Raw genomic sequence first — 13,559 nt, 5'->3', positions numbered from 1 at the left:
TGTATTGAGAAACTAAGAATTCATTCTCACTTCTAATCTAGTGAGGCTGGCAGATGACAGTTTTTTAAAACAGTGGCACATTTATATAAGGATATTACTATTACTTTTATAGCAAGAAGTGGAGGGAGATTTTCAATTTAGCATGGGAGAAAAGATCCTTGAGGAGAGATCTGAAATACAGAATTGGTTTGTAGAGGTTTAAGATATGAAGCAAGTCAGAGGGGAAATTTAACACTTGGATGATCGAAGATAGAAGATGTAGAGAAGTATTCTGGGAATGTATAATTTAGGATACCATGTATACTGCCTAACTGTGCATATTTGTGTATGTAGATGATAGGCAGACAGACTTGTACAGAGACCATAAATGCTTTTTTAAAATGTGTCATTCGTTGCCAAAGTGGGGTTATATCTGCTTGAAATATTGAAGCTGAGGCTGGAGTTAGTACTATAATTCAGGAAACTGTATATATTGCTTACTATATTCTTCCTTTAAAGTTTAATTTATTTGACTGTACATTAATGTTTAGTGTAAGGTTTACAAAAACGAAAATGGTATTTACAAGCCTTTGAAGTCCAGTTCCTTGGGGATAATTCACAACCTGGTCTTTGAAAGGTAATCATACTTCTGACAACCCAAACCCTAAGCGATATAGTGGATTTTATCTTCTGTATACATAATGAATGTGGCATCTGCTTTGGGGAAGCAATCAGAATTTGGCAGAAAGTACAATGTGCTGAATCTATAGCTATATACTTAAGGAATGTAGTGTGAAGAGGCTGTCATAAAATATGGCACAGAATATACAACCTATGTGGACATTTGCTACTAGACAGCAGACAGCTGAAATTTCCATAGGCATAGTTTACCTGTTTTTTAGAATGTCTCTCAAATGTCACAACTCTTACTGTTAATAATCACAGCTTGTGTACACTTGTGATGCTAAGCCAAATTTGCGGGGGTGGGGGAGCTTTCTACTAGCCTGTAAGAAATATTGGTCTGACCAGTAATGCTAACTCCAGTCTCAGGACAGTTCTAGAAGTTTCAGGTAAATTATATTGTTCTGTCTTTGTGCATCCTTGGGCACCTTAAATGTCATGGGGACTTTATGCTGAGCCATAAGGTGGAGTGATCACAAAGGCAGAATTGGAATAATAATGCATCATTTTCAGTAGCCGTTGCATGCTATCAAACAATATAGACTGATTGTGCTTGCTAGGTACATGTCAAGAAAGTGTTTCTATCACTGAAAACACGTTTAAAGGTTCTCTGTCTTGAAACAAAGGAGCAACTACTGGGCTTTGAACTGTACTTCTGTGGGATTGATTCTTATTTTCCTGGCAGAGTTCCTGTGGCTTGAATAACAGAGCCTTTATGAGCAAAAATTAAGACAGTATTTCCTAACTTGGGGTCTTCATCTTTTTTGTGTTTGTAACTGTTCAAGGTATAGTAACTTCTAAATGAGTAGCTATCCATTCCAAACCTCTCTTATCAGATCTGCTATGCCCCAAAGCACAAATGAAGCAGAGTCATGCTCAGTATAACTTTCATCTAGTAAGCCCATGTCTTCTTACCTCCCAAAGAACAAATAATAATTAAAAATGCTAAACAACTATGGATGAACATTGGGGGGCAGCGTGGATTGCAGCCAATATCAGATTAAATCCCAGTAGAGTGCTTTAATCACACTGTGAATTTCTTGAGCTGTTTTAAATGGAAAAGGTGGTAATGGTCCAGGATCAGGCTATTTTTCCTGCTAAGATTCAATTCTGCTAGGATTCCTTCTTAGTCAATTCAATAAAATGAAGATTTCCTATTAAGGATGAGTCTTGCAATTAGATAGGTACTGTCAAGTATTGGCATTGTTTGATCTAATTAATAAAGCAAACATGTAGCTCTCTATAATTTAATATATGGAGGAAGGGAATGCACTAACAATGATATTAATATAGTACTTGTTCCTATCAGTTCCAGAATCTTTTTTTTTTGGTGGGGGTGCTTAATTACTTCTTTCAAAATTTAATAAAAATTGCAAGCCAAGGTGTTTGAAGTATGCCCAAAGAAAATATAAGGCATAACATAAATGAGTAGAGTGACACTGAATATCGACTGTATTTCTTCCTCTATCCTACTGGTAAAAAAGAATTATTTAGTGAAGTTTACACATAGCATGTTCAAAGCAAAGGCACTTGTAACAGCTAATAGTGTGCTGCACAATATTAATTGCTATTAGATGGGATACTCGGTGCTTGCAATAGAGTACACATTAACTGTTAGATGGAGTGGGGTATTAATACAAGAATAAGTTTGTTGGTAAAGAAAAATCAACACTTTGAATAGTACCCAGAAGCCTACTGACAACTAGTACAGCAACTGCAGTATGGGGGAACTCAGGTATAATGGCTCTCAGTTGTCAGCATGCAGACCACTGTGTTCCATACCAGTTGCAGCTTCTGAATTTTCAGAGGTAGATTGATGTACAGTGCACTGCAGCAGTCCTTAAAAAGAATAAGGAGGGAATGAACTAGTATCATCAGCATTGGGTATGGTCTAGATATGTTTGGTGCACTAGCTGAAGCTGGGCAAACACCCACCTGGCCATGGTCTCCACCTGCCCATCAAATAGTAGCTATGAATACAGGAGGACCCCTAAATCATGTATCTCCTACTTCAGGGTGAGTGCTACCCTATCCAGAGTAACCTCCTGAGCAGAAGGACAACCAGCTGATCTCTGGGCATAGAGGAACTCTGTCCACTTTGGGTTTAACTGTAGTCTTTTTCATTCCATCCAGACCCTCACAGCATCCAGGAACTGAGTCAAGACCATAACAGCATCTGTGGCTGAGCCCAGGGTGGCAGTATATGACTGGGTATCACCAGCATACTAGTGATGTTTCACCCCAACCCAATAGATTACTTCTTCCTAGCATCCTCATATAGATGCTAAACAGCAGGGATGAAAGAGTCAATCCCTGGGGAATCCCACAGGGGAGAACCTATAGAACTGACCTCGCAATTTGTCCAGAAGAATCCCATGATCAATGGTATGAAAGGTAGCTGAGTAGTCTGGTAGGACCAGGAGGAGGATCACTCCCTCCATTCAGGTACCAATAAAGCTCATCTTCTAGAGCAACCAGTGCCATCATAGTCCTATGCTCAGCTCTGAATCCTGTTTGAAAATGGCCCAGATAATCCATTTCCTGTAGAGCAGAAATTCATAACCTTTCGGTGCCATGGATCCCTTTGAGAGTCTGGTAAAACCAATGGACACCTTTTCATAAAAATGTATTTAAATACATGAAATAACGTGCAGAGATACAGAGTGTATTACAAAGGCAAGCAATTATGCTCAAGCATAGTTACCAAAAATACTAAAAATAACAAATATGTAATGTAGTAATGTGCTTCTTTATTAATCCATTAAATCAATAACAAGACAGTGCCCTTTTTTAGGGTGTAGTAATTTTAGATAGTGAGATTTATTGAAGTTAACAAATACCTTTGGAGTCTAGAGGCCATAAATTACTTTGTTGCCTACATACATTATTGAATGAAAAGCTAAATTTCATTTAGAGCTCAGTGAAAATAAAGTTATTTTTTTCCCATCCAAGTTTGCAGATCCCCTGAAATCTATCCATAAGCCCCCAAGGAGTCTGTAGACCCTAGGTTGAGAACCCCTGCTCTAGAGCATTTCTCACCTCCCACTTTATCTCCTCCATTGACGCAACTTCCAGCATCCAATTGCCAATCAGAGTTTTCTGCAAGGCTCCCATTTTCCAATGTCATCTTTATCCACACTGATAACTTAACCAACACTTAAAAAAACCCCAAAAGGCCCACACTTGTCCTGGTGAAGCACATCCAACAACTAGTTGTACAAGCTGGTTGAACAGAACTTCTGAAAAATGACATGTTCAACCATAGTCACAACATCCTAAACCTAATGGAATACCAAACCACTTCCCTCACATCCAGTCACCATTCATCTACTTTCCTTCCACAGATCCTCTCTAGTGTCACCCCAATTACCAAGCCGGCATCACAGAGGCTCCACCCAAGGAATACTCAGCCCCCTTCTTGCCTGAGGAGGAATGTCTCCACTGCCTGCCTCACTCACATCAGCGCTAAACTTGGTGGGAGCCAGATTTTGGTTTAAAAAAGGAAAGAACAAATAAGAATTGAATAATTCTCCCTGCCCCCAGCCCACTCATCCTCTTTCCCCTGACAACATAGTTCTTCCTCCTCTTGTGTAGATTTCTGTGCCCAAGGAGAGAATTTCCTCAAAGAGCAGCAGAGAAAGAAAGGTTTAATTTATTACTGCAAGTATAGGACAATCCTTATAGTTACCAGTGCCCATCTACACACTTCTGGAAATCCTGGATCTTTAGTTTGATTCTTAAGTCATCATCATCATCATCATCATCATCATCCATACCTCATCTTTCTTGCAGCATCTTAAGGTGGCACACATAGTACTTCCTTCTCAAGAGCCCTATGGGGTGGGGTGGGGTGGGGTGGGGTGGGGTGGGCCCAGAAATATGGATGATATCTCTCACTAAAGATTTATTTAACCATGGTTTATTGAATAAAGCAGAATTATCTGGAATTATGTAGTACACAATACCAAAATCAAAGGAACCACATCATGTCCTAACATGATCTATGAACTCAGTGAATGGCCTAAAATCATTCAGCAAACTGCTATGTCCTGCTTTCAGATTTTATGTAATATATTGAGAGACTGTTTGTTTGTTTATTTATTTATTTATTAAATTTATATTACCACTCATCTCCCCCGATGGGGGACTCTGAGTGGTTTACAATAAAAGCAATAATAAAAACATCTAAGCTTCAATCACACTTTAAAAGCATAAATAAGATAAAAAAATATAAATATAAATGTAAAATCCAAGAGGAGATGGAAACCCCAATCAATAGGGGGTGCTGTGGCACCAACCATCCCCAGCTGGAGCTGTTACACCCTCCCTCCCCCTTGCATCCCACACAAGGTGGCAGAACCAGGTCTTCAGTTTCTTCTGGAAGGCCGGGAGCGAGGAAACCCGTCTCAACTCTGGGGGCATGATATTCCAAAGGGCAGGCGCCGCTGCAGAGAAGGCCCACCTCCTGGACCCCGCCAGATGTAATTCCTTTGTTGATGGGGTCCGTAGCATGCCCTCCCTGCCTGACTGGGTGGGGCGGATCGATGTCATGGGGATGAGACGGTCCCTCAGGCAGCCTGGTCCCATGCCATGCAGGTCTTTAAAGGTGATAACCAACACCTTGAATTGGACCCGGAAGCAAACTGGTACTCAATGCAGCTGGTGTAACAGTGGTGACACATGTGCCGATTTCACAGCACCAATAACTGTCCGCACCACCGCATTCTGGACCAGCTGAAGCTTCCGGATACTCTTCAAGGGTAGCCCCATGTAGAGCGCATTGCAATAGTCGATGTCATGAGTAAGGATGGCGAGCAGGGGGCTCCCATCCAGACTGTCAAGCGCATGCGTAGCACTGATGAATTGTTCAGCCATTCAAAGAGACACAGATCGGGACCGCCTTAACCCTGCGGGGTTATATGTCTGGGTTTTCCCACACTTCTTCAGTTTGTTAGGATTCCTGTTAAGTACTAGCAATAAATATTAGAGACCAGTTCCTTGTCTCAGTGTGTTTCCTGGTTGTTAGGACAGTCTATGTGGGAGATGACAAGGGTATGAGTGACTGTTCAGAGGGCATCTCGAGCCAGGAATGGGTGGAGCTGGCGCACCACCTGAAGATGTGCAAAGGCCCATCCATAAGTGCGACCAATGCTGTTTCTATCAAAACAAGGCTTATTATTGGTACATACTGTATTTCATTTGGCACACAATAAGATAAACAATTTATTACCTGAAAGAATTGATTTGGCCTTGAAACTAGACAGTGCTAGAAAACAAAGCCTTTTCAGAATTTACAAAGACATTTGTTGTAAATTAGATAATTAGGAACCATTAACATTTAAAGATTAAAATACTGCATTTATGAGAATGTACATAATAGGAAAAACTGGATGAGGATGAAGTTATTTTAATTTCTGCTTTGCAGATAGTTCTGGGTTGATATTCTCAATAAACCCTTTCAGTCTCTTGAGAATTTTTTAAAAAAACTGATAAATCAGAGGCAAAGGTTCACATTTTTCCAGAGATTTAATGGTTTTGTTCTTTTGGGTTCTGTCTTTGGGAATGGAATCAAAAAGCAAATAACTAGATAGTCTTTGTACACCCTAAATATATTGCTCCAGATCAGCATTTCTCAACCATGGCAATTTTAAGATGTGTGGACTTCAACTCCCAGAATTCTGAGAGTTGAAGTCCATATATTTTAAAATTGCCATGCTTGAGAAACACTGATCTAGATGAACTGTTCAGCAATATATGCCCTAATGTTTGCCTAAGTGGGGAAAAAGCTATTTTAATAGAAAGAAAAGCTCATCATAGCATTGTCACAGTCAAGCTGTTGGGAAAAAAAACACTTTGGTGAGCTCCCCTGCTTGGCATATATTATTATGAAAGTTATTAAAATATTAATTTCTACTACTAACTAAAATAGATTACAGTTGGATAATGTCTATACAGACCCTGGACTCAAATATATTTTTTTTACAGCCAGTAATTTTCTTTATTTGTATTAGCATGATTAAAGATGAGCAATCTAAATATTTTCGAGGCTAGCCATTCTGTTCAGTTAGTAGTAAAAAGTTGATGATAAATACTCAGGCCCACATTTTGTCATATACATGCAGAAGCTCTGCCTGCTGCAGATCTAGGGATTCAAGATCTATCTACCTACCTACCTACCTCAGTTTAAGTCCTGAGTCCTTTTTCTCCTGTCCTTTCAAGACAATGGACCTTTGAGTACTTTTCCTGCTCTTGAGAGTCAAGAGATGCATATTCCATGTAACAATTTGCTCTAGTCACTGCTAGAATCACTGCTTCTTTACCTTACCAGTTTCATAATTCTTAAACAATTAATTTTAGTCTGTTCTGTTCCAGATATCTGGTTTATTTATTTATTTTGGTATTTATAGTAGGGTTTTTTAAAAACTGTGTATTACTGAATATTCCCCCCATTACCTCCAAAAAGTGTGGGTTATTATTATTTATTTTTAAAGTAATTTAATATTTTAATATTAAATAATATTCTTGAACTCCACCTGCTTTCTGTTCCTACAGAATTGGCTGAATTGATTGAGTTAGGGTGGAATACCATGATATCTATTAAAAGATACTTATTAATGAGCTTGCATTACAGATTGCTAGAATTTACTGGTAAGCAGATTTTGCCGCCTACAGGTGTTACCGGTAAGCAGATGTTGTAGATACAAAAAAATCCATGGATTTTCACACCTTCATTTAACATGAGTTTAGCCTTTTCTATATATGTGGGAAGATGATGTCTTGAAAATAACAGCTGAATTGGGAAGGTGTAGTAGCTCTGCAGATGTTCTTCATTGGTCCCAGAGTATTCAAACTGATTCTAAGAACTGCATAATTCAAGATGAGTCTTATTCTGCTTATCTCAGTGGTCATTGTAGGGGGCTTTAGATACATTTTTTATCTAGTTTTGTTTTTTTTTATTAATACCTTCCCATTAATTGATTTCATTATACTGTTCATTTTGTTTTGAGGAAATTGTCATGCATGAGACTGCCAGAAATGATGAGAGAACCTCAAATGACTACAGAGGTGTCTCTCAGGATTTATTTCCTTTGTTGACTATATTAAACAATTTTTGAAGAATTTTAGATACAGTAAGTGAAAATGTCTCTCTGACTGCCAATTGTGGTATAGTAGTTGAACAGCTGGAGTAGAATCAGGGAGTATTAGGTCCCAGTTTCACATAAGCCAGGAAAACAATGTGGTGATTTGGGGCCAATGGTTACTTTTTAATCCATTGTACTTCCTAGGGTTGTTTGGAGAAAAATTGGAAGAGAGAACACTGTTGATATTTCCTTAAGCTTCTAATGGAAAGGTGAAGGAAATAGAAACAATGAATTGGCATCTAGCTAATTCAAGAGGGCTTTGGTTGAAAAATGTCTAATTCTGAAATGTTACTTTTCGATTTATCACAGGAACTTTTTTCTTCTGTTGCTTCTTCTGAGCTAGTGGTGGTCCAAGAATGTGCAATATTTTGGAAAGCTTCTATAAATGTTCTGAATCAAGTGAACCATTTAGCTATTTTTAACACTGAAGGCAAAAAGATGTTGGAGATTTTAACAAGGCAACAGTCTGAAATATGCTTTCAAATCAGCCATAAAGTACTTACAGGAAAGAAAGATAAAGGTTTTGAATGATCTTTAACAGTCCCCAGACTTGAATATTATTGAAAATTTTGGGGGAGATCTCATGCAAGGAGGCCTAAGAATATTTCTGAGCTAAAATAATTCTGTTACCTGAGGTAATCTCAGGTGGTTCTGAGGACTGCCTCTCCCTGATTACATCATCAGTCTGAGACTAGGCTGAAGCTGCCATAACTAAAGATGAAGCAAGCATGTAAGCAGAGAGGAGAAAAGCCAGGAATCTTGTCTAAATGAGCCCTTCAGGGAGGTAGACAAGTTGGAAGCAAGTCGTTAAGGAAACAAAGGAAAAATGTCACCTGAACCTGACAAAGGAAGCTGGGCCTGAGTATATGGAAACCCTCCCCCCTCCCCGCCCCCCAATCCCATCAACAGCTACCAAACTTGTGAATCAACAAAACAAGGACTTTCGGGGATAAAAGGGGTCCCAAAGCCCGCCCACTCCGTGAGTCGTCTTTGGATCCAGACTTGGTGGCTTCTGTCCCTCTAGCTAGTGCCTGGCAGCCTAGCTGAGAAGGACGTGGGTAAGTGTGGATGAGTGTGTGTGCATGTGCGTGTGAGAAAGAGCAATGTATCTTGCAACCAGTAAAGTTTTGCTGTTACTTTAAATTCACTGGGTCTCTGTGTATTACAAAGGACCTGCTGTGCCTTGATGTTCGGTTGGAAGTGATTTGTGTGTGTCCCTAATTACTTCCTGGCTGTTGACCAGGGCGGTGTGTCTTGTCTGCTCAAGCCTCACCTATCTGGAAAACCCAGGTAGAAAGCAAGGGGGGCTGACAAGATCTGCGTGCTTCAACAGGCTGTGTGTGTGTGAGCAGGTGACCATAAGCCGAAATTGGGAGCGTGTGTGTAACACCTGTCCCATTAGATCTGGCAGAGAAGGCATGCTATGGGTATCATCTGCTAGGGACTTACATTTGATGGGGCCCAGGAGGTGGGCCTTCTCTGCCATGGTGCCTGCCTTGTGGAACATCCCCACCCCCCATCATTAGCTCCATCCCTGCTAATGTTCCAGAAGTCCCTCAAGTCCTGGTTATGTCGCCAGGCTGGGGGTCCCAGGGAACCAGTGGCATCTTAAGATGTCTTGTTATATTTAGTCTCTCCGTGACTTGTGGTTTGTATATTTTGATTTGTAATAATATTTTAATCTTTAATAATGATTGTTTTGATTTTTTATAATGATTGTTTTTATATGTTTGTTGTTTTGATTGTTGCACGCTGCCCAGAGTCACTTCTTCTGAGATGGGTGGCTATATAAATTTGATAAATAAATAAAATTCTGCAAGGAAGAGTGGAAATAATTCCAAAAGGAATAATAGAAGGACTCTTAGCTAGCTGTGTTGTATGTATGGGATATCTAAGATTTCCTAGGAACTCTGAAGAGGGAGCAGATCCAACAGCAGACTTACAGAAGGGAATTGAACTGTTACAGAAAAGATTCCTTGATCCAGGGGAGGGACTAAGCATGACCAAGAGACTCAGAGTAACTCTGCCTTAATGACACTAGGTATAAATTGATCTGGAGAATTGCTTTGGCAGGCTTTCAAGACTCTGCTACATTACCCTATTTGCAATAAAGTTCATTCCAGAAATCCAAGTGATCCTTGTTTCCTAAGTTTGGCTTCCCTGCAGGGTTTGACACTGTAGGAGACATTTGGAAGAAAAGGTGTCAAACTTCTACATATGCCATATGCCATATTCATTATTTTCTTATTTTAGCTCTGGGAACATATAAATGGTATGCATTCAAATTTGTAGACAGATTTCATGATTAATTATTCTGCTCTGTTGAAGCAAATTGCATAATGTATTATACATACTTCAAGAAAAGGTTTTTTATTTAATTTCCTTGTACTGAGACAGGAACACATGTGTGAACAGTGGACATAGCACAGCAGAGTATTAATCCTTTTTAGAACATTGCAGAAGCAGGTTTTGTAAATATGGAAAGACTGTATTTTTCTAGACCTAGGACTTTATTTACACATGCACATACCCATACATGCAAGCACCCATTTTTTAGATTGAAGTCCTAAATACACTATGGAGGAAGTATTATTTGAGCTAAATGAAATATTGTTCCAAATAAACAGCAATAGAACTCACTGTTATTTTTTTCCAAATATGTCTACAATAGTATTGCTGCTGTTACAAGTCACCATAGGTCAAGCTATAACCCAGTAGCAGTTCTTAAACTACCTGTGGTCTTCAGCATTATTGGCATTAAATAAAGCAAAATAGCCAGTGAATGGCATTCCCTTGGTGAGACTAAATTTTCAGTATCAGCAATAAATCTTCATACAGGAAATTGTTGCAAATATCATTTTGACTGGACTTAAGGTTTCAGAAAGTTCCATGCTGAGCATAACCCTCTATCTCTCATGCCTGTAGCCTTCACCTTATATTTAATGGATGATAACCCAGTGTGAAGTATGTTTAATCAGGCACCTCTTATCCCCTCAGACTTCCACAGTCAAAATACTTCTTTAAGCTATGCTATGCCCCTTGAGGGTTTGGCTTTGTTGCTGAAGTGCTGCTATTTTAGATAAACGAACTAAAGAAATGGAAGATGGGTATAATATTCTGTTTTACAACCCCCCCCCCACCCACCAGATTTAAAAAACACTACACTAGTATGAAAGGAATTGCATTTCCTCTTTTTAAGAAATAACCCAAGTCTTTATGCTTGGTTTGAGTAATATCATTTGACATTAATGCAGTCATGCAGTGGCTTATGTTCAACAAGAGAATAAGAGAAAACTCTGTCACTGTAAATAACTGTGAAGTTATTGATTGGTAAGTGGAAATGGCTGGGTCTACATCTAGTGAATTTTTATAAGCAATATTGAGAAGACCATATGCTAATCAAAATGTTGATGAAGTAAAGGTGAAAGGTCCCCTGTGCAAGCACCGAGTCATGTCTGACCCTTTGGGGGGATGCCACTTTCACGATGTTTTCTTGGCAGACTATAGTGGGGTGGTTTGCCATTGCCTTCCCCAGTCATTACCTTCCCCAGCAAGCTGGGTGCTCATTTTACCGACCTCGGAAGGATGGAAGGCTGAGTCGACTTGAGCTGGCTATCCAAGAACCCAGCTTCTACTGGGTCGTGGGGAGAGTTTCGGTTGCAATACTGCCGCCTGCCACTCTGCGCCACACGAGGCTCTAATAAAAATGTTACTTTGTTTTATTAAAAGTATTGGTAGCTTGCAAAAAAGGTAGAAATGTTATATTTAAAAAGTGCTTCAGAGAAGTTTTCAGTCCAAGCCAACATTATTGAACTGTGTAAATGAGACAACACTAAGGTTTTGGTTGGAACTGTGGATTTCTGGGGTAGATTTTGGTGATGAGTTCCTTTTTTGCTCATGTCAGTGACACACTCTTTCTCTGTTTGCAGGCACTTAAAATAAGGGAAAGTTGCAACTGCCCATCTTTGCCTGGTCAAGATCCCCGTCTTACGTTCAGACTGGGTATGCAGCATCTCATTCAAGCATTTGAAGACAAAAAAGACCCAAATATCACTCCTCATGATTCTGCCCTCACTAAAGTTAAGCTTCCTTTCACTAAAATGGAGACAGAGCCGGTAGACAATGTTGCTAGAAAATAACACTCAGGGATGAAAGCAAAAATAATTCTGGATAGTTTTATCCAAATGTTCATCACATGGTGGATCGTCTGCCATAAATGTTTGTGCAAATGTTTGACAATATGAAGAGACAGATGTGAATCATTTTTTTCAATCCTAATGTGGATAAGAAACAATGTTTGGATGGATTGGCAGAAGATGGCTTCTTATACACAGGGTTGTCATTCATCCTTCTTTGGAGATTCGTGAAACTCTTGCTTCCATAGAAGCATGGATTACACTTACAAAGCAGTATACCTACCAGGGGCTATAACCACAAATCCTCAAAGACTAAGAAATGATTGTCCAATTTGTTCTTGTAACAAATACCCGATATTTATATTCCATTATAATCTCCAGCTTTATTTCTTTATGAAATGTTGAGGGCGATTGCCATTTGTACTACTTGATTAGTTAAAATCTTGCTTCTCTCTAAATGTCTGTCTATATTTGGCAACTGTTTGCATGGTGCATTTAAGTTATATTCACTAGTTCACAGTCTATCAGGGTTTCTTAACCAGGGTTCCGTGGAACCCTAGGGTTCCATGAGAGGTCATTAGGGGTTCCCTAGGAGATCATGATTTATTTAAAAAATTATTTCCAATTTGGGCAACTTCACATTAAAGAGGTAAGTTTCATTATTTATTTTTAGCTTAAGAACACTGTTAATGCATATATACAGGTCTACATATGAAACAAATATAATAATTTTGTAACTTCTGGACTATATTTGAGCCTGAATGCACAGGGCTTCCCCCAGGCCTGAAAAATATTCCAAGGGTTCCTCCAGGGTCAAAAAGTTGAGAAAGGCTGGTCTAAAGCTGCTTAACACAGCTTTGTTCAGCTTGTGTTGAATTGTAAAAATGCACTGCCCATCTCAAGAAGCAATACTGCAGTAAATTGTCCAATGAGCTGGTCAGAGTATCATCTAATTTGCTGACTTCATGCTGAGTTTCTCTTATATTTTCAAAAGACACGAGTCAACAGGTAAAGTCAACCTTGAGTTACAGTATGCTCAATTCCTGGTGACTACAAGGCTACATCCATGGTTGTTTTCTTAGCTTCAATAAGGAAATAGCCTGCCGTTGCCATCTCCTGGGATATTGCTTTTTTTATTTCCAGTCTGTTCTCCAGCTCTAGCATTTTCTCTTGGTCTCTCATCCAAGTATTAAGAAAATCCACCCCTGCTTATTTTTTGAGAACAATACATACTGTAGAGCAAGCCCAAAAGGTTGTGGAAATAAATTAAAGTTTATGTAGCAGGGGTTTCAAACTTAAATCAACCTAAGTGCTATATGAAGACTTATTTTTTACACTGAGGGCCAATACACCAAAACTTTTTCATACATTGATGAAAAGCTTCTTGTAATAATAACTCTAGTGATCCTATTTTGACCACTTGGGCCACAATGATGGCTGTGGAGTGATACTTGGGCTTGCTGTTGACATCGGAGCTAGTGTGTGGTGGGTGGCTGTTGCATGGAGAATGGCTAGGAGTAGCTAAGCCTTTGACTCTGCGGAACAGTTCCCAGGAACCTCTTTGTAAAATGAAAGCACCAAACTCCAGGAGGTGGTGCCTTCTGTACTAGAGCCAGCTCTT

At 39.4% G+C, this 13,559-nt stretch overlaps 1 protein-coding gene across 1 annotated transcript in view; it reads left to right on the top strand.

The window, feature by feature from the left end:
• The window catches only part of OMA1 (OMA1 zinc metallopeptidase), a 40,445-nt gene extending 28,116 nt beyond the window's left edge, over nucleotides 1–12,329 (top strand). Inside the window, exon 9 of the mRNA XM_063298022.1 lies at nucleotides 11,732–12,329. Coding sequence (XP_063154092.1) covers nucleotides 11,732–11,941 — 210 coding nt within the window. The 3' untranslated portion in view covers nucleotides 11,942–12,329. The remainder of the gene's footprint in view (nucleotides 1–11,731) is intronic.
• Nucleotides 12,330–13,559: the final 1,230 nt, after the last annotated feature.

This window comes from Candoia aspera, chromosome 3, assembly GCF_035149785.1.
Source record: "Candoia aspera isolate rCanAsp1 chromosome 3, rCanAsp1.hap2, whole genome shotgun sequence".
NCBI lineage: Eukaryota > Metazoa > Chordata > Lepidosauria > Squamata > Boidae > Candoia > Candoia aspera.
The sequence above is the reverse complement of the archived record's forward strand: the minus strand, read 5'-3'. Positions and strand labels throughout refer to the sequence as shown.